The sequence below is a fragment of the Ochotona princeps genome, chromosome 1, assembly GCF_030435755.1.
Source record: "Ochotona princeps isolate mOchPri1 chromosome 1, mOchPri1.hap1, whole genome shotgun sequence".
NCBI lineage: Eukaryota > Metazoa > Chordata > Mammalia > Lagomorpha > Ochotonidae > Ochotona > Ochotona princeps.
Genome location: NC_080832.1, coordinates 36,299,801 through 36,322,676, shown reverse-complemented (window position 1 = coordinate 36,322,676; position 22,876 = coordinate 36,299,801). Strand labels below are relative to the sequence as shown.

Genomic DNA, 22,876 nt, shown 5'->3' with positions numbered 1-22,876 from the left:
AGGCATGAGCCAATCCACGCCAGCTCTTTCCTGTCAGATTCCAAGCTCTACTTTCTGTTGTTTGTCTATTTATTTTAGGTTTTTTTAGTTTGTATGATTGTTTGCTATGAGGGGTTTTCGGAGCGATCCCGATGGTCATTGCGAGGGAGGGTGGGGGTCCAGAGTTGGAGCCAGGCTCGCAAAGGTCAGTTTTAACACAATCTCCTCTAAATCCTATATTTAAGTTCATGAGCTTAGCTGATTTTATTATTATCCAGACTTATTTTTTATCTCCAGATTAACGGATACTAGGTTATAGCTGATAAAAATAAGAAATTCTAGGATTCTGTTGTACAGTAGCGTGACTACTGATAATATAAATGTACTGTGTATTTCTCCATTACAAACAAGATCAACCTGAAAAATGGATTTTGAATGTTTTCAACATAAGTAATTTTAGATATTTTAAAAGATAAATATATTTACCCTGATAGAACATTATATAATGTATACATGTAGCTAAAAATCACATTCTACCCCCAAAATGGCTATAATTATAAAATTATGTAGGTTATTAAATTATGTTCAAATATTTCAAGAATGAATGTGGGGGCCAGCCTTGTTGTGCAGGGTTAAGTTTCCACACCTGGCATCTCATGAGTACTAGTTCATGGCCGGGTTGCTCCACCTCCCATCCAGCACCCTGCTGTTCCCGCCTGAGTGCTTGGGCCCTATGGTCTGCATTGAAGACTCAGATGGAGTTCCTGGCACCTGATTTCAGCACGGCCTAGCCTCAGCCATTGCTCTCATTTGGGGGTGAACCAGCAAATGGAAAATTTCTTTCTTTGTCCCTTCTTCCCTCTCCATTATTCTGCCTTTCAAATATGCAGAATTTTGGAAAAAATCAATCTCAAGAATTATTTAAAAATGATTTTTTAAAAAAAGAATCATTAATGAACTGAATGAAATCAGTAGCAACAGAACCATCAGTAACTATGCCACATAAACTTAGCATGCTATACCACAGCATTGGATTTCTACAAGAGTTTTTTTTTCAAGATTTATCTTTTTGCAAGGCAAAGTGACAGCAAGAGAGAAGGGGGAGAGGAGAGAGAGTGAGACGTGAAGAGAGAGAGAGAGAGAGAGAGAGATTTATCTACTGCTTCATTCTCCAATCTGCAGTTACAGTTGGGCTGGCTGGGCCAGGCTGCAGCCAGGAAAGAAGAAATTCATCAAAGTTTTTCACTTTGATAGTAGGGGCTCAAGTACTTGGGGCATCTCTTTCTACTGCATTCCCAGGCACGTTAGCAGAAATCTGGAATGAGACTCGAACCAGAACTCTATTATGGGATGCTGGCATCACAAACTGTGGCTTAACCCACTTTGTCACAACACCAGCATGAGACTATACTTTAACGCTGGTTCACTGAACTTGCTAATACTTGGTATGCAGACTTTTTCTGCCGAATAAGGATGTTTTAGCTATATACTTTAAGAAAAGGTTTATTTATTTTTATTTTAAAGGCAGAGTTACATAGAGAGAAAGGAAAAGACAGAGAGAGAGAGAGAGAGAATTATTTTCTGTCTGTTGATTCACTCCCTAAATGGCAACAGTGGCCAAAGCTGGGCCGATCTGAAGCCAGGATCCAGAAGTTTCTTCTTGATCTTCCTGTGGATTCAGGAGCCCAAGGAACTGGGGCATCTTTTGCTGCTTTCCCAAACGCATTGGTAGGGAGCTGAATCACAAGTGCAGCAGCCAGGACACCATATGCCTGACAACCATATGGTATGCCAGCACTGTAGGTAGAGAATTAGCGTGCAAAGCTATGGCACTGGCCCCTAACTATATAGTTTCTAGGATTCTTTATAAGTTCTTTTCTTGGAAGCTTTGTGAATTTATCACTAAAAAAACCTATTATTTTCAAACACTAGAAGTACCCATTTGAAAATAATACATTGCTAGATGCCAGAATGCTAAACAGATCCAGACATAAAGAAACACATTCCAGAATATTTTTGCAGCCACGAAATGTAGAAAGAGGTTTCTGACCCTCATTTTACCTTAACATTGTCTTTGGCGTTTCATATTTAATTACAGTAGATTACTCACCCAAATAATAAATATAGATTTATGAGATACTTTAATGTTCTTAAAACAAATGAAAACCACCCAAGAGGAAATGCACCAAACCTGAGGTTGTCCAGATTGCACTGGCTGAGATTAAGTAGGATATCACTCATTTCCAAGGGTCATGCAATTAATTTCAGCGTGGGAGTTAAAGCAGTGACTAAGCAGAGAGGGAAACTGAAGCACAAGTCTGCACCAAAGGGGTTGAGCTCCAGCATCAAGGAACTTATTATTTCCTTTTTGTGAATAGAAATAGACCCCAAAATACTCTTACTTCTTTGGGTCTTAAAATCCCACTTATTTAGTTCAGCAGTTTCTCATAATTACTTTTGATATGTTCAAACAGATATATAAGTTATTGAAAGAGCACAATGGACTTTAGTGTCTAGGAGGGGAAAAAAGATTTCCTTTTAGATGTCATCAAAAATTCATTTGGCATACATTTTAAAAATCCAGGAAAAACCTGAGATACATTTAAAGAAATATTCTACTCCAAGGCTTATACGTTTAAGTTCAAATAAAGATTATTTGGCTCAAATGACACCTGTTGCAAAACATTGCCGAAGATGCTTGCCCATCAATCTTTGCAGATAAATTACTGTGCTTTGGGTAACACTATGGTTTTCCTTGTCAGAAAATTTTTATTTCCAATAAATACTATCTTTTCTCCTTTCACCATGCTTAGAATTTAAAACCTTATGGTTTTTATGTGAAGAATTCTTCTGAATTTGGTTCTTCCTGAATGGTAAGGTCTTCCTCTAGCTGGAGAGAATTTTGACCCAAGATTGGCCTGCCTTTATGGTTTCTAATGTGATATGCCACGGCTGATGGCCCATGAAAGTGACTGCTAAGTCTATTGTTCACATCAATGTTCCCTCTGGATATTTTGCTCATTCCTTGGGAATTTAAAAGAATAACAAATAACCAACAAATCATCAAAAACTATAACATGTTACCCAATTCTTGGGAACAAGCCAGTGAGACTAAAATCCGCTTAAATTTCACAAATGGGAACTCCCAGCCTTTTAAACTATTAAATCAAAAGTTCACTGGTTTCAGTTGCATATCTGAGCTGTACAGCAGAAGCATGTTTATCTGGTAGCTCTCAAGAGGTGCTGCTTCTCTTTGGAATCCAGCTGCCAAACGCAGAATCAGGCTTTGTGTTTGCCCACAAACACATACACATAGAACCAGGAGCTGCGTGTTTTGCCCAAGTCCCAGAGGGTCATGCCCTGTCAGGAAGAAAGTATGGGTGCCTGTGTAATCTGAAATCAGCTTTTCATCGCTGCCTGTCATCTAGGTGTCCAACTGTGACCAACTATGAGAGTACACACTAAATGCAGACCGTAAAGTGAGATCGATGATATAAGAAATGAAGCTTTAAAAAAATGTGTATCTACACTTTCTCTTATTTAAGCTTGCATAAGAGCTAAATGACAAAGGAGATGGCTCATACAAAGCCAAACTTTTTCTTTCTTTTTTTTTATTTACAAATGTGTTTGTTTTTCCTCAAAAGTCATTGTAAGTGCTGTCCAGGGAAGGGCGTCTGAGAAACCCAAATAATCTTCTTAAACTTTTGTTTTGATCGTTGGAATTTTGTTATTGTTTTCTCAAAAAGAGAATGGTGAAATAAGGTTCATCACAGTCATAACAGCCTCATGATCTGTGGGACAGAGTCCTTTGACTCATTTCCGAGTCATTTCTTCAGAAATGAGTGCACTGCTTCTTATTTCTTCATAGAAAGAAGTGCGAAGTGAACATGATATTCACTGAATAGTGATAGGTACATTTCGAAGTACACACAGGTCTGTGCCTTTCATAAGGGATACGTTAGTAGAAAGCATGAACATACATATTGAAATATTAACTGGTTATAATAGCATACACCACTCTACCAGATTCTCCAAGCTCCATCCAGAACTTCTTTGTTGTTAAACTTATAACAGAATTTATGAATTAAAGCAATTTTGACATGAATTTTGGTTTGTTCTTGGAATCATAAATATAAAAGAGAAAATGATTAAATATGTAGCAAAAGAGTTTTAAATATCTCTTCAAAAAATTGCCTAAACTGATTGGGAGTCTGATGAATAAAAATATTCTTCATGCTGGAACTATGCCCCGTAAATCAGAATAGGTTAGAATATATTGCCAAAAAGTCACACTAGGCTAAGTATCAAAATAATACAACATGCATTGCCTTGTATTACATTATATGGATATAGATGTTTTGAGAACTTCTACAAATGGAATCAATACAGCATGTGGGTATATGAAATACATATTTTTCTAGATCTGAACTCTTTTTTCATGTTATACTTCAAAAGTATGAAAGTATTGCTGAGGAGCATCTGTGTCTTTTCACATATAACTTTTCTTGATTATTTCTAGGAAGGCAGACTAAACATGCAATCCTGACATAATACAGCATCCCATTTTGATTTCTGGTTCGCCCAGAAAACCTTACCAGCTGAAAAAAAAAAAAATCTGAAAAAGAGCAAAACTTTCTGACCTCAGGCAGTTCTTATGATAGAAAGCAATGAAGTGCTAAACACCAGAATAGAAAAAACATTCGAATAAATTCCCCAAAGTTCCTCAACTACATTGGTGTGGGTGCATGGTGGAAGGCATAAATTCATTGCTAAAAAAAAAATCTCTCTGTGTTCACATGCGTTTTCTTTCTTCTTAAGACTGATCTTGCAGATGATACAATCCAGATGAATTTCTGCATAATAAGACTTCTTGTTCTCAAATTGACAAGAAAGTATACCCACCATACATGGGAATATAAGGTAGCCAAATATGCTAAAGTACTTTATTCAGAAATTTGGTGAATAATTCAATGAAACATTTTTTAGAAAAACAAATCTTGGCTTGGAATAAGAACTGAATTAAGAATAGAGCCATGAACATGAAATAGAAATAAATGTATAGTTCTTTTTCCCCGAGACTCAGCTGCCTTCAATTTATCATTTGCCTTTAATCATCAATAAATTCAATTTCCTGAAACAAAGTTTTCAGAACACAGACTAAGCCCCTTGCATTCCAATTGTCTATAGACAAGTCAGGTGGTTGTTAACTAGGATTATCTTGTTCAGTTTATTAGCCCATGGCATTTGAATGATGGGATAGTGGTCTTTAAAACTGTTTTGGAATATGTGCGCTGAAATATGAGAAAAGAGCTATAAGGTTGTGCACATTTTCTGTTGCTGTCACATGTTGCTAGCATTTTAGTGTTTAGCCACAAGTTGACTATCTTATGCTACCATGTGTCACATGTCCAACATAGGCTTTATCAGGCTAGGGACAAGATGTCAACAAGGCACTGTTATTTACTGAAAGCTCAAGGGGAGAGCTCATCTCTTTGCCTCATCCAGATTTTAGAGGCTGTCCATATTGTTTGACTTACAGTTTTTGTCTTCATTTTTTAGGTCAGAAATGGCAAGTACGAATCCTTTCACAGAATAATTCTCTTTCACTTCTGCCTCTTTGAAAGACTAGAGTAGTTAAATGGGCCAGACAACATAATTACAGATAATCTTTTCTTTGTCGAGGCTAGCTGATGATAAACTTCAATTCCATCTGCACCTCTAATTCCCTTTCTTCATATAAATTAACGCATTCACAAGACACAGGAATTAGGACACAGACATCTTAGGAAGCGTGTAATTTTGCCTACCACAGGACTGTTCCAGAAAAATGAGTCCTATTTCCTAAAAATTTAAAAAGCCCTCCATTTATGAAGGGGTCTGTCTTAATAGGCACTAAGTAAATGGCCCCCAGCCCAAGTACAAACATTAACTGGTAGTGCTCATTTCTGTGAAGTAGACAGGCAAGGTGATGATTCTTTCATGAGAAGCTGCAGACGGTTTCAGTGAAGTCTTCCCAGTCCTTTCATTACTTGGTTGTTTTCCTCTATTGTTCACTGATTCAGAAAGAAGGGTCAATCTTTCCCATAAACACACTGCAGAAATATGACTCAATCTTTCATTTACAACTCATGCGTGATTGTGTTGTGCATGTTAATCGCAAGACAGACTGAAGCCTAGGAATTAGAAGCTGCATGTGATAGTACTGTGAGTGAATCTTGTGTCCTCCCTACTGGCAGCAGAGGTGAAGTAATGAAATCATGCCTTATGTATTGACTGGATCACATCATCATCGAAAGCGATGGTTCCTTTACTAAAAACAGCATGAAAAACTACAGTAGAATCAAGACAAAGAAAATGTAAGCCAAATGAAAGTATTACCTACCTTCCTAGACATTTGTCTTCAGATAGAGTTGTCTTTAAGTTGTTTTGTATTTAAGCTCTATTATATATCCACTCCTCTTGTTTTGCATGATCTATTATTGAACATCATGTCTAGTCATTCTTTCATTGAATTTTTATCAGTTATGTGTCACTACCACATACTTGGTTTATGGTAAGGATTATATCTCAGATACTGTGCTATATGCTAGGCAGGGGAAATTAAAAAAACATAAAAATTTGTGTGAGACTCATTTAGAAGTTTATAAATATGCCCTCTGGAAACAGAAGAGGCAAACTGTTAGTGACTTTTCATGACCAAGTTGAGATTTTTCCAGTCAAAATGGGTGGGTAATATCCACTTTCAAAGCTTGAACTAAGCTAATGTGCACAAATAGCCTGGTCTGGTCAAATGAGGGTGAGCCATATAGTGTGGCCAAAGCAAAGGGAACGAGGTAATGCTTTCTCTAACAAGTACAAGTCAAGTTCTTAAGGTTTTTCTAAACCATGCTAATGTTGGGATGACAGGCACTGTAGAGGTTTACTGACAAGAGCCTGTATAAACCATATCAGACACCAGCTTTCTGCACTGCAGGAAGGTGTCCTCAGAGAAAGGTAGAAGGAAAACAAAAAATGAAAAAGCAATGGGCCCAGTGCGATGCCCAATGTTCAAATCCTCACCTTGCAAACACCACCATTCTGTATGGATGCCGGTTTGTGTCCCGGCTGCTCCACTTCCCATCCACGTCCCAAAATGTGGCCTAGAAAGGCAGTAGAAGATGGTCCAAAGCCTTGGAGCTCTGTACCCACATGGGAAACCTGGAAGAACCTCCTGATTCTTGGCTCCTGGCTTAGGGTTGGCTCAGCTCCAGCCTTTATGGTCACTTGGGGAGTAAATCAACAGATGGAAGATCTTTCTCTCTCCATCACTCTGTAAATCTGCCTTTCCAATAGAAATAAAGAAAAAAAGAAAAAGATAAAGAATCTTGAAGTAGATCAGGCCAAAGAGGGAATGTAATGTTTAGGAAATATGAAGGAAGTAAAATGTTTCCATAATTTTACTAGTCAGATAGTACTGTTGTGTTAAGGATTTTCAACAAAGGTCTGAGAGGAATTAAGTGATCTTTAGTCCTTAGCTAAGTCAAATTGAATAAAGTTTTATTTACTTATTTTTATTTTATAAGACAGAGACAAAGTTAGAGACAGAGCAAGATATCTCCCATACTCAGATTCCCTCTTTGCATGCCAAAAATAGCCAGGCCTAGGACAAGTTCAAAGCCAGGAGCCAGAAAGTCAATATAGAGTTCCTATGTAGATAGGGTGACAGGGACCCAAGTGTTTGTGCAATCACTTGCTTCCTCCCAGAGTGCAGATTAGCAGGAAGCTGAAATCAGAAGCAAATCCAGAACTTACATTAAGGTACTCCAACATGGAATGTGGACATTCCAAGCAATGTCTTAAGCAGTGTGCCAAATACCCTCCCTGATCTAGTTTCAAAGGTGATTTGATGCACTCAGCTGTTTCATAAAGACAATCTTTTAAATTATATTCACTTTAAGGGTTGTCATTTCATAACCCTTTCCATTTCTTAGTTCTTATACATCACTTATTTCATTCAGCTACCCCAAATAGTGAAAATAATAGATATTATAGTTCTATTTTATGAGGCAACTTATGCCCAGAAAGGTTTTTCTTCAGCATCACATTGCTGATAAGTATGACAGCCAACTATAAGATGCACATTTCCTGAAATGTATTTCAGGTTTTTAAAGTTAAATGTCATTTTTTTGGGGGAAGCATATCTCTTAAAAGATAAGGTCTGGAGAGTATAACATCTCCCAGGATAGATGGTGACTGAATGGTTTGGCAGAAAATCAAATCAGGACTTTCCCCTCTTTAAAGTCACTGATCATATGGGCCCAGCAGCGTGGCCTAGCAGCTAAAGTCCTCGCCTTGAACGCTCCAGGATCCCATATGGTCGCTGGTTCTAGTCCGGGCAGTTCCACTTCCCATCCAGCTCCCTGCTTGTGGCCTGGGAAAGCAGTCGAGGGCGGCCCAATGCCTTGGGACCCTGCACCCGCGTGGGAGACCTGGAGGAGGTTCTTGGTTCCTGGCTTCAGATCAGCACAGCACTGGCCATTGCACTCACTTGGGGAGTAAACCATTGGACAGAAGATCTTCCTCTCTGTGTCTCCTCTTCTCTGTATATCTGACTTTGTAATCAAATAAATAAATCCTAAAAAAAAAAAAAATAAAGTCACTGATCATAGCAGCTATACTTTACTACATCACTGTTCACCTACTAAAGAAGAATCAGGGAAAACTTCACAGGGAAGCAAATCTTAAAGGATGTTTGTACATAGCCAAATGTTAAAGGATATATGTACCCAGACAACAGATGATTGTCAAAAACCTCATAAGGCCCGGGCATTTTGCCATAGCGGGGAGACATTTCATGTCTTGGCTGCTGACCGATATCCCTGCCAGTGATCTGTGAGAAGCAGCAGAAGGTGGCCTATTTGGGAGACACGGATGTAGCCCCTGCCTCTTGGCTTCACCCTGGCCCAGTACCGGCCACTGTGGTCATCTGGAATGTGATCTAGCAGATAGGTGTCTCTCTCTCTCTCTTTACTCACTGTAACTTTGATTCTCAATATAAATTAACAAATCTTTTCGAAAAAGACTTAGAAACCAGTACAGTAAAATGCATTAAACTACATGAAATAAAAATGTTAAATATACTTGTATGCAGAGATAGAGAATCGGGTTGCCTCCCAGGTCTGTTTTTAGCAGTCGTTTCTATGGTCTATGAGATCAGTCAGTGATGTGTCAAATCGTTGTTGAGTTTTAGAAATTCTTTGATATTGCTTCTGTTAAGATAGATTCATATACACCCACAATCAGACCTGGGAATACAGTCCAGGAGATTTTTTTTTGGTTTTTTTTTTTTGCTTCACTCAAGTCCTCCACAGCTTATGAAGTTCCAACGGAGTTTGTGGCACACCTGCCCCCAATATGCTTAAGAGTGGCCAGAATATATAAAGAAGAAAAGATTCTTCTATTTTCCCAAATCCTGGCAGAAAAAAATAAGCCTGCCAATCTTACTTCTGTGCTTCTTCAACAGTTTTACTTCCCAATATTTTTCCCACTGATTTATTCTATTTAAAAAATTTTAACAACATAGAAGAGACAGAGACAAAGATAGAAAAAGAGCTCTTGCCCTTTGTTTCACTCCTCAGATACCAACACTGGTCCAGCTCTGGGCTGTGTCCAGAACTGCGAGCCAGGAACACAACTCAGGTAGCTCTCATGGGGAATAGAAATACAGTCGCTGAGGCCACTGTACACTTCCTCCCAGGTGTACATTATTCTGAACCTGGAGTCAGGAGTCAGATCCGGGCATTGATGTGCAACACCGACTTCTTTAATGGGAGACTTAATTGCTGGGCTAAACACCCCATTGCAATATTTTTTATTCATGTATCTGTTTATTTGAAAGATGAAGTCACAGGAGAAGCAGAGAGCAAAACAGAGACCGTGACAAAGAGACAACTATCTTCCACCTGTTGGTTTAGTCCCCAAATGGCTGCAACAGTTGGGGCTGGGCCAGGCTGAAGCCAGGATCCTAAAACTTTTTTGAGGTTTTTCACTTGGGTGCAGGGACCCAAAGACTTGGGCTACCCTCTCCTGGTTTTCCAAATCATTACAGGAAACTGAATTAAAGTGAAACAGCTGTGACTCAACCTGGCACTCATTAGGAGATGGTGCTGCAGGTGGTGGCTTAATGTGCTATTCCACAGCATTGGCTCCAACCACTATGATATTTTAAATAACCTCTTGATCATGGATATTTATCCTGAAAATTATCTGGCAATAAGGGAAGGGCATATATACATTGGTTGGTTACATTCCCCTTTCCTGTCTCAACTTGGTTTTAAGGGACACAGGGAGATGTTCACTTTGCTCAGAAAATAAAAACCAAGAATTTGGATACTCAAAGCTAATTATCATTTTAACACGATATCAAACCTACTTTACTCTGCCTTTATATTTTATTTGATTCTCAAACACTTCAATAGCGCAACAAAGATGTGTTATTCTGGAGGTTGAGTAAGACAAATTTCATTCCTTCAGGAACTGTCACATTTTCTTTCATTTTCAACTCATTTGCTTAAGTCTTTCCAGGACTTTCTCTTCCCATTAATTGCATTACACATGCCATCTGCTGCCTTTGCAACACCCTCTTAAATTGGAAGTTTCATCATACTACCCAAAGGTCCTTCAGTTTGATAGTAGTCCACTGAAAGCAAAATTTAATGGATTACAACAAAAGCCACAGCCATTCAAGGCTCAAGGGGAAGTCAGGCTTCTAAGGCTGTGAATACCACTTCAAAAGAGCATCCAAATGCCCCAGGATTGGGGCAAGATGGGCAAGGATCATATTTCATAACTTTAAAAGACTACACTCCCAACTCCATCAAATAAAGCATCATTTATGCCTACTATACGACATAATTTAAAGACCAAAATGTTGTTTTGGGATCTTTCAACTTTTCCCAATCATCTGAAATTCTCTTATTTCCTCATTTTCCCATCCTTTCCTCTCCCCAACTGCCTCCTTTGCTCTAAAGAATCTCAGAAGCATTCTGTGAAGCTACTGTTCCCAGCTTTGGGCTGAGAGATGGAACCTAAGGGAAACTTCAGAACCTTTAAATCCCCAAGCCGGCTCCAGAATTTAAATGTCTTCTCAAAATAGAAGAGTTGAATTTGTAACTTCTGTTGCAACTTGGACTTTCTTATGGCTTTTCTTGAAACAGCCTTAGGCATTCTCTACTTATTCATCATTCACATAGTCCAAAGAGGATCTGCTAGAGCATGACAAGTCAAAATTATTTCCTTGTGACCATAATGTAACTCCCTGGAATGGATAGTAGCCACTTGAAGCCGATATTGAAACAGACTGGCTGAAGGCTCTGCAATAACAAATGGGGTTTATTAAGACAAGTTTTCAGGACACTGAATAATCAGCATTCTTGCATATGATGGAGTCATATCAAAACAGCTGTCCTTGCATTTGTCCTTCCCTAACACTCAAATTGATGACCATGAAAATCAAGAAAAGGGAACTGTACACATCTTCTTAATCTAATTTGTTGAGCAAACATTTATTGAGTAATTATTGTATTCAGACTTTTGTGAATAGTACGTTCTTTGTACAATATATGAGGCATGTGGATCTCAAATGCCTCTCCTTATGTGGCAAATTATATGAATTTTTCAAGAAACCACTGCTAACAATATCCATTCTTCTTGCCCCCAAAATAACCTGCCCTGTGAATTTTATTTATTTTTCCAATAAGTTAATAAAAATTAAGGCTAAATTTCTATTATGAGTAATTTCAGCAGATTTTCATGTGTTACATAGTTACATTAATTGTTTCTCCAAATTTTTTTTGAAAAATGGAAACAAATTTTAAAATCATGTTGACAAATTACCCAGGATCTAAAAATACAAATAAAAATCCAATAGTTGATATATTCTGGTATATATAGGGATTTGGACTAAACAATGGAAGCACATTAGTAAGAAAGAAGGAGGTGTGAAATTGGCTGTTAACAATCATATCAGTGATGGAAGGAATAGTAAATAGGAAATTGAGCATCTAAAAAATCAAAAGTAATTATTTTAATACTTCTGCCCAGGTCCTTTGAAGCACCATATACAATTTTCTCTCTAATATTTTGAAAGTTTTTGAAGATAAAAATTACAAATGGTACATGCATTAACTGTTAGAGAATTTGATATGATTAAGATGGTTAATAATAAAAAATTACAAACTATATGACCTAAGAAAGTCTCTTGATTTAAGGTGTAAGTTTCTGAACACCTTTGTAAGGGAATAAATGTGCTTTCAGAACTACTTGAAATTAAATGGGAGAACAGAGAGACTTGAAGTTGAAATTTTTAAAATTCACCAATAAATCCAACTTTTCCATCAATGCAGAGAAGGGACCTATAAATAAATAAATACATATAATTTTCACATATATATGTATGCACACACACATTTGTATCACATGTGTGTACACTTCTAACCACCCAACTGCAATATGCATTATACACTGATGAAACAGAGTTGAAAGCTGTAATTGAGATAAAGTAAAATTGTACCAATCTTGCCAACACAGGGTAGATATTTCAAGATGAATAAACACTCAACTGCCCAAAATGTATTAATACAATATTTGAGTTGTAACCCAATCAAATATTTTGATGAACTAATTACAAGAAGATATCTTTCTGGTTTGGGAAATGCATGTGTAAAGTATCCCTAATTAAGAACAAGCATGAGCTCCAAGAAACAGAATGAGAAGGTGAAAGTGCTTGAAGCCATCTGCATTACCTGCTTTGTGTGAAACAGGCCCCTCTGACCTTACATTCTGGACAAAATCATCAAATTTTAATAGAGGCTGATTGAGTTTTCCAAGTTATTCCAATTAGCTAGCAAATCCTAAATCATATAAATTTTATCTGTCTTCATTTTATTTGAAAGACAGTAACAAAGAGTGAGATGATCCATTCTCAGGTTCACTTTCCCCAAAACCGGCAACAACCTGGGGTTGATCAGTTTGAAGGCAGAAGCCTGGAACTCAATTTGGGTTCTCCAGGTGGGTGGCAGGATCCTGGGCATTTTCACCAACATCATATTAACAGGAGGCAGGACTGGATACAGAGGAGCCAGGACTCAGAGGGGTTTCTGATGCCTGCCTCATGGAGCAAATTAACCCCTATGTACCAAATATCTACCACTAGAATTCAGTATTTTAAAACAGGGAATACACCAAAAGAAAAAGAAAATACTAAAAGCAAAATAAAAACAATGAAGAGTGTATTTGAAGGTCAATGAGTAATTACCTTTACATAGATAGTTGATAAGTAGCTGAAAATATGAAAGAGTGTAGCTCTTGCTAAATTATAGCAGAGTAGCACATAAGAGATCTGTAGCAGTTTTTTGCCCCCATCCTGAATTGGATGTAAATCCATATTAGAGCTATGTTTTACCTCTATAGAACTGCAAAATGTTTCAAAGAAAAGAATATGTGGACCATTAAAAAAATGAGAAATAGCAGAGTCTGCTAGTACTTCAGATTGTGGGAGAGGGTAGAGCTTAGGTATACCAGTCATCGCCAATACATGAGCAAACAGCTTGTCCACTCCCCGTCCTGTCAATAAAACTGAGAAGGCAGTCGGAGTAAGGGAGGAAGCTTAGCAAAATCAAACATGGCTATCAACACTTCTTTTTGTGTCTCCAAAGAACAAAATTGTGAGACAAGTTCTTGGAGCAAATGGAAATGCATCCAAATGGAAATCAAATGATAAATGCCTGGAGAATATTCTTTCTTTGGAATTCTTTCAGTTCTTCAATTTAACCAGCTGGAATGAATTTTCAAGTGGTGTTCTTTGCAGCCTTTTCAAATGAAAGTCTTTGCTGTTAAGTGAAAAGCTGTATTTCTTCAAAGATGAAGACAATACCCTTGAATTGGTGACTCCTTGTTTTTTTTTTTTTTTTTTTTTTTTAAATGACATTGACTGTCTTTAGGCCATAAAGAACTCAGAACATGTAGTTCAAGCACGAGAAAATAACTATGGACCTCCATATTTAATAGAGATGGAAAAATTCAAATGTAAATTTTATTTTTCAGCTCAACATGAAAACTCACTTTTCCAGAAATACAAAAAAAGTTTGACTTGTAAGATAGTATCAAATATCAGTGGTTTCTGATTCTCTGAAGTAAATTAAATAGATGAGTCAATACATTTCTCTTCATTCTTTTTCTTGAACGTGTTATCCGAGTTGAGAAAGCATGGTAACTCAGAAAGATTTAGAGCAAGAAAATAAAAATTCACAAAGGAAAAATTCATTTGAAGATCCATGTTTTCAAAGAAATTTGTATTGTAGATAGTACTTTCGATTGGTTTGTTAGTGATATGTTATTAAACTTGTTACATTTAAATTTTGAATTTACACAAAATTAGGCATGCTTATCAAAAGAATGTAAAAAGTTTTAAATGGAAATATATATAACCAAACACTAATAAAATAATTTTCCAGAATTCTTAAAGGGAAGTTTAGACAGGTATTCTGAATGATAATTGTGAATTCTCGCTAAAAAAAGATTTAGAAAAAAACAAAGATAATATAACCTGTAATTTTATATTTGATATCATGTGAATGATAGGAATTGTCAAAGCATGTCACTATTTTTTAAATATGTATCTAAATTTCTGAAAAAACTATCGTAAAAAAATAATCTGAAGGAAATACTTTTGACATTTCATACTCCCAGGTTCTGATTTGCTGATTCAATCAACTACAGGTTGAAACTATTTGATTAAAAAGTTGAATCTGTGATTAATACATACATATATTTTTGTTATTCTCTTAAGAATAAAGGATAACAACTATTTGTAAACCATTTATATTGTATTAGGCAATAGAAGTAATCTAGGCACGATTCAAAATGTATAAGGAAGGATGCTGACGCCCCGCGTCAGAGTGCCTGAGCTCACTTTCAATGGGTGACAAATGTGATTTCAATCTTGATGTATTTTAGAGGTCATTGCTAGTTGCAACAATAAGTTCAAGATTCAAGTTAACAGTATTTAATAGTCTGCAATGATATACCAAATTGTGCTCATTTGACTAATTGATCACATGCCTCTTAAAACTTAAAAACATTAAAAATTGATTCCTATGTAAATCTGCAGAGGAAGGTAGTTTTCAGTTTTACTTTGGAAAAATTAAGTGCCTATTTTTAAAAACTAATTCTGTGACATATTTATTGCATCTGCTGTAAATGTCCAGGTTAAAATTATAGCAAAGGGAATCAATATTTTATTTTATTAAAATAAGGAAGAACTAAGAGTATGCATACATTTCTCAAGTCGATTCTACTTGGTTATAAGATAGCCAAGAAAGACAATTGGCCTTGGTGGCCTTCGGCAGTGGTCTTCACCACTAGCTCGGGGTGTTCTATGTTTGTTTAAAGTCCTTTAGCTGCATATACCATAATTTCCGTCTTTCAAAAGTTCCCCATTCTTGCACATTTTCCACCAATGCATCTTAATTTCCAAAGACATATGTTGGCATTTTCAGATTCTGTACATAAAGTGTAACTGTTGATCTGAAGCTTGTTAGATTACCCTTTGCACACCATAATGCATTTTACAAGGAATGAAGCCAGAACTTCAAATGGGATTTCATTTCATACTAAATAAAAAGACCTAGCAAATGTTTTTATCATTTTAAAAATTATTTGATTAATGTATTTGACTCATTGAATCAGTAACATTTAGCCTTTTGTCTAGAATGCGGGCTGCATTTTAGTTTTGCTGAGAAAAATTATGACCCAGTGGGTGTTGGGAAGTGGAGAGTTGAGTTACTCAAAGCTCAATGGCTCCCCTTAGTGGCGCCTTATAAAAAATTCACAAAGCCCCTGATTTATTAAACAATTTTTTAAAAATAAATAAATAAATAAAATAAATAGAGGTAGATTATTTTTTTAAATCATGGAAATTGCTACATGAATTTTATAAACTAATGAACTACCAAAATTGATTAATTTATGATTCTAGGGAAAACTATCCTTCTATTCAAAGCTGCATCAACATAAAAGAGTATTAAACATCTGTGCTTGTATTTTCACTTTGAATTTAAAAGCATATGTGAGTGTATAACAGGGAAAGTAATTCAGGATCATTGTTTTACTTCATTAAATTACATGTCTGTTCTTTTTTCATTCATATATTTGTCTGAACAAGTTTGGAAAGGACAATTCTCAATGAATTTTCATTTAGTGCCTGGGTACCAATTTCATATATATCTATTAAGAAAACTTCTCCTAAAAGTTAGTAGTTATCACATGTCAAAAATATGCTTGATGTCCATCAGGGAATTTAAATTAAAAAAATTTTTTGAAATGAATTTTGAGAGCATTTGCTTAAGGAAACTGGGTATTTTATTGCACCACAGTTGTAGATAGAGCTCTTAGACATCAAAATAAACTGGTTATTAGCCTGAGGTTCATGGACCCTCATAAAAACTGCTAACTCATAGTCTTTAAGTCACAGGACATAATTATCTTCATTTTGTAAAATATGCATCAGTGTCTAAAACTTGATCTTCACAAGTTGCTAGGAAGTGCGTAATATGTGTATGAAAAACTGTATAATTGAGATTAATAGGAAATAATTTTAAACTCTCAAAAATGCCTGTTATGTATTTAATAATAGCTTGCAACAAAACCTTAAATAATACGGACCTCACTCTCAAAAAGTAAGGCTCAAATACAAATATCAGTCATTGACTGTATTCCCTGTGTATTCGTATTACTTGTAGAAATGTTCTGAAATAAAAAATGTTGCATGTCAGAATGTCCTACTGGCCTTTTCTAAACAAGGCATAGAAATTTTAAACCCTGACATTTCAGATTCTGATACGTGGGCTTCTCAAGTCTTCAGTACCACTGGTCCTCAGAACAAACTCCTAACATGGCAATTGAGTCCTGTATATCTTTCCAACTTTTCTGGGTAATATACTATATATAGGCTCTGATCAAACCTAGGAAGTCTACTTTCAGTGCCCCAGATGCGCCATGTCCTTGCATGCCTTCATGCCGATGACATTCACCGTCTGGGTACTCTTCTTCCTTCATCCAGGGTAAACTTAGTTATTTTTAAATGTTTCAGTCTCAGCTCAAACATCATCATCCCATACAAGAAGCTGCTCAATTTCTGTTCAAAAAGTTCAATGTTTTGCCTGCTGTGCTCCTAGTAGGATCTTGTGCATGCCTCCATTTTAGTATTGGGATTAAAATTATCAACAGTTTCCTTATCTCATCTCATGCTTTGGGCATGGAAGGCCATGTTTGGGAAATGAGTTACTAACATTACATTTCATTGGTCCCATGGTAAACAAATGGCAAGCACTGTGAAATGCTCTACAAGCATTTCATGCAATCCTTACAAAGTTGCATAGATAGTACTAATTATTCGTGTTTTAAAATATGAGACAGTTAATCTTGACAAATATTAACAACTTGCCAAAAATCACACAACTGGGTGATTAAAGATCTACAATTTGGACACAGTGCTTTCCTGACACACAGCATTCTTAAATATAACAGCATGGTGCTTCCTTGTAAGGCAACTGAATGAATTGTAAACAGAGGTGTATTTGGCTTATAATTCTGTTGGCTGGGAAATCCTAGAGCATCTGGTGCATCAGCATCTGGTGACAGCCTTTACTGTATCATGACACGGTAGACAGCCAAATAAGCAAGAAAAAGAGAAAGAAAATCAGGCTGTATTTATCCTTCTTATGAGAATCTAATTTCCCTGATAAGTATGGTACTCCCTTGGTACTGGCAATAACCCATTCATGGAGGCAGAGCTCTTATGACCCAGTTACTTCTTGAAGGTCCCAGCTCTTCATACTTTTATCCATCTATTATATTTAAACATCAGGTTTTGAGGAGGCATCCAAAGCACAACAGGTTCAGATTTTACTTGAGTGTTAATAGTGATTTCTCTTTGATGTTTTTACTCAAGCATCACCCTCAGCATTGGGCCTTCAATGGAAGATGAAAGGTTTTTGAATCACTGAATGCTCCACAACCTAGTTCAGACACATGTGCATGGACATGTGCACATCTATTCACACACATTTGGTGAGTGCAAAGCACACACATATAAGATAGTTATAAACAGAATGCTTAACTGGCAGAATTGCCATAAAATGTAAAAATACTATTAACCACATCAATGAAAGGGCACTAGAATAGAAAAGAAGTCCTCTTTAATGAAAACCTTCCAAATTATCCAAAATTGCACGTGAATTTTAATGGACTACAGGCACTCTTGTGCATTTCCATTTCATTTCTTGGACAAGAGGAAACTATATTATTTATGCAAAAGTGCAGTTAGGGTTTCCAACCACTAACACATGGCCTGTTAAAAAATAATAATCTCATTTTTCTATTGTGCAATAGCCCTGTGTTGGGCAGCAACAATGAACAATGTGCTAGTTTCCTGTGACTTTATCGGAGCCTCCTCTTTCACTCACTGCCCAGACTAAATAGTCCTTGGATAATAAAACTATAATATTGACTTTCAAGCTACTTCCAAAAATGTTTCTCTGTATGTTCAGAAATAATCATATCAGTTTGCAGAAGCACACTGCAGTTTGAGGATGTTGTCACAAATAGCTACACAAACATATAAATAATCCGTGGCCAAGGAAGGAGCACTCTATTTCTTATGTTTCTAAAATATTATGGTTGGGATCACAGCTGTAAAATGTTGGACCATCATCAAGACAACAATGTCAAACACTAAATTTCTGGATGATTTCAATAAAAGTAACATTTTGTTTGGGGTCAGTAGTTTTTATGGAACTTTGGGGTGATTTGTGTTCACAATTTTTCTGGAGCTGAACTTGAACAGCTCCAGAATGTTCCTTAAAATGGAAATATTATGTAATTCAATCTTTGTGGCTGTCTTCTTCTGAAATCCAAGCACAGACCACGAGAACCAGCAATTCTCCTCTCTTTCAGTTTGGGCAGCTTTATAAAATTCAGATCCTGTTAGATAATTAGAAAGGTGAATTCTTGTCGATGTTCTGTGGTTGCTACGTGTAAGTCAACACTTGAAGGATGTGATCATTAAACGCAGCACCAACAAAGGGATCTGGATTCCCTCTTCAGAAAACTTTCCAGCCAGCAACGCTGTTGTATGTGGGGAAACACCGGTGTCCAGGTAGCTCATTGTAGTCTTAGGAATGGACTCTAATGTTTGCCACTCATCTCTATATGTTCCCTCAGATTTGATAGATATTTTGCCTTGCCCTGGTTTGAAATCTCCTTTTTGTTAATCACACATTTAGATTCTAGAACTTGGAGGTGTGTTATGTTGATTCCAACAAAGTACATTTTTACAAAGTAACTGGAACATTTTGCAAATAGAGTCTCAAGACAAAGTTAATTGTGGCATAAAACTATTAAGCCAAGAAGACTGTGCTGGCTTACATGACAAATGCAGTATTAATAATATTGCTCCCTAAGATTCTGTAACTAGAGCTGAAGAAGAGAAAAGCCAAACCACTGAATTCAATATTTGCAGGCTGTTTCAAATTCTGAAAATATTTTTATTCTCTCATGCAAATAATTTCACCAAAATACTTTTGTCTCAAGTGACTTATTATAGACAGACTAATTTCATATTTTATATGGCTCACTATGCAGGGATATGAATTTAGAATTTGTTCCACATTGAGGAATAGTTGATCCTTCCTTTTTCATCATGTATATTGCATTCAGGCAATTTCTCACTGGGTGTATGCTAGTGGATGTTACTAAAACCATGTCCTCAAGAATTGTTTTGCTCTACAGATTGCCTATGTAAAGTGTTTCCATTATAATAAAATACCTACTTGTTTTGCTGTTTTGAAAATAAGCAAAAACATCCTTTCCAATTTGGTGGCAGGCTCATGTGTTTTGATTGTGTTACTCTCCTCCACTAAAATGCTCAATGGTTCTTCAATTTCAACAGAATAAACTGTAGTTTTACACTTGGCTCTTTACTGATCACAATTTGCCTTCTTACACTGAAACTTTTAAAGTCACACTGAATGACTTTTCAAACGGGAGACTGTGATTTTGATTTAAGCCCACGTTTCAAGCTCACAGAAAGGTTCAGAGCCTCCTGTGGAATCCAGTTTAGAGCCAATAAATACTTAATCATTTGATCACTAGAGACACAAATTCCCTACTCTTACAGCATGTATCACAAAGCTAATGATAAGCTACACTCACTACAATTCTTTAGCTAAGTTACAATGAAAAGTAATTTCAACATATAAATGCTTGTTAGTTATTCTAGAATTCTTAGTGAACTATTTGTATTCAGTATGCAAATCGATTCATTCCTCTTAGGTGGCATGCAAATATCTCAGCAAACTGAAAGTACATAACTTAAATAAGAACCAGATAAAATATAAATAAAATTTTAGAGAGCAAGAAAATTGCATAATTTTGTTAAGTATACATAAAAATACTGTAAAATAAATATCAAAATAGTAAGATAGAACTCTCTAATGTTCAACTATTATAAGTCAGTTGGTTACACTTTGTGTTTTTCAGATGTATGTGATTTGGATTATGTCACGGATTGACAAAGTAGTTGAATGATTTACATAGTATATGTTTACATATATGAATCTATAGATATGGTGTATAAACTAAAAAAAAACTAAGTCATTGTGAGAACTTAGTTTAAAACATAATTGAACATAGTTTTTAAAAGAGCATCTTTTTATTTCAGGAAAAAAAGGAAGAGAGAGGAAAAGAAAAAAACTTAATAAAGAAGAAAGTAAGGAAGCAATACCTGACAATAAAAGCCTGGAATCCAGCAGAGAAACCCCAGAACAACGAGAAAACAAACAGCAGCAGAAGAAGCGAAAAGTCCAGGATAAACAACAGAAATCGGTATCAGTCAGCAGTGTGCACTAAAGGGTCCCATGAGATTGTTACAGACTCATGATGCTGCTATCTCAACCAGAAGCCCAGGACAGGTGTTCTAGCCATTAGGACCACAAATGGACAACATCAGTTACTGCTCTATCTAAACAACATTCCAAATAGTTGCTATATCCTTCCTACAAGCATAGTAAAAAGCAAACAACAAAAATTCAAAGAAGGGATACTTTCAAATGATTATCTTATGTGCTTCTGCGCATTTTTAAAAGACAAGAATTTTGTACATAACTATCAGCAGGCTGTGAGCTATAACAACATATTCATGACATCCAGAGAAGAAACATCTTGTCCCTATAAAAAATCTTCTTTCAAGCTGTTATCTTACGAAGCAAAAGATAAGTCTGCAAATTCAAAGATACAGTATCCCTTCAAAACAGATAGGCGTTCAGGGGAAAGATCATGGATGGTGTTGCTTCATCCAGGAGGTCTTGAGATCCCTTAGGACAGTCCTGGCATTTGGAATCATAGGACACAATCATCATAAAAACAACTGCTTTAATATCAGTTCTATTGTCCTCATCCTGTACTTCTACAAGGAACACGAGAGTGTATACCACAATTAAATACACTGTATGCAATTCGATAAATGGCAAAATTTGGAAGAAATTATAGAGTTGGAGATTACTTTTGTGCTTTAAAGAACTGTGAAGGGTTGTGACCACCTGGAACAGCTCTCCAATCTATGTCAGCACTGTTTTTGTTCAGCCTCTGCTATTCCTTGGGTTATATAAGTCTGTAAACTAGGGCCTGTAACTTACTTCCAAAACACAAAATCACACTTATTAGAAGAAAAATCTGATTTTATTGAAAACAAAAAATAGAGCAAGGGGAATCCAACATGTTTGCCAAGTTACGTGATTTATTTTTCTCTCAATGGGTAAAACTATTTGATTACCTGTTCAGTGGTCCACCTGGAACTAAATGGGATACTACTTGCTAATAAGGTGTATTTAGTAGGGGAGAATGCCACCATAATAAATATATTTGTTAATAGTTTGTAAAATTCTGTTCACTTTGTTTCATTGTATGTGTTATGAGAAATTGTTACTCTTAAACTCTCACAAATCAGAAGGGAATTTTGCTCAATCAGAGAACTTTTGTTTTAATGCCCATGTAATTAAGATGAACACCACTCAGTGTTTTGAATTCTTTATCTGAATAGATGGAGATATATTTAGAGTGTATTAGAAGCTAGTAATTCAAACATTTTCTTATTTTACTCAACAAAATTTTAAGTATAGATGCTTGGGCCTGCCTGATTAGCTTCATTGCTCTCTTCCCTTGCTTAGAAATGCGTGTCTTTTCTTGTATGCTGGTTCCTCCTGCATCTTCAACATTTAGCCTTTTCTTCTCCATATTTTCTCAGTCTGTGGATCTCTTTTGGGGATTGAAGTCACCCTAGCAGAAGCTCTACCAGTGTTGTACAGGATACAGCTAGTCCAATACAGCAGGAGGTATCGCTGAGTGTGCAGCAGGGAGCCTGTGACCCACCGTAACCCTCTTGCTGTGATGGAAGGATGCATGGCGACTCTATCCACCAGACTTCCTAGTCCTCTCAGGAGCACTGCTTGCTGAAGAACTTGAAATGAATCTGACTTCTAGCTGCCTATCCCTGGGCTCCTTTTCTCCACCAACTGTACTGTTCATGTGGACTGATTGGTGTAATTGGTTTTCCATCTCTTTTTTTCCTCTTCCAAAGTATAAAAATTTTTCGTGTGCTATTTGTGTTTCTTACTCTAGTGTTTCTTTTCTTATTCATTTGACATAAACATTTCAATTAACTACAACTATTTCCAAAATGTAAAATAATGCTGTCTTCTACTGACACATATGTTAGCAAGGAGAAATCAATGTTGTGTTACAGAATTATGGGAGGTAGAAGTAAGGCCTCAGAGTTTGGAACTTTTGGATGGTTTTAAGCACC

The 22,876-nt window shown here is 36.4% G+C and overlaps 1 protein-coding gene across 2 annotated transcripts in view; it reads left to right on the top strand.

Moving 5' to 3' along the window:
• The window catches only part of RSPO3 (R-spondin 3), an 80,685-nt gene extending 58,052 nt beyond the window's left edge, over positions 1–22,633 (top strand). Inside the window, exons 5-6 of one of the 2 annotated variants that reach the window (XM_058671169.1) lie at positions 20,738–20,901; positions 22,319–22,633. In XM_058671169.1, the coding sequence (XP_058527152.1) occupies positions 20,738–20,901; positions 22,319–22,354 (200 nt within the window). In that variant the 3' untranslated portion in view covers positions 22,355–22,633. Of the gene's footprint in view, positions 1–20,737 lie in introns of both variants that reach the window. The other variant, XM_004587226.3, reaches the window with a different exon arrangement.
• Positions 22,634–22,876: the final 243 nt, after the last annotated feature.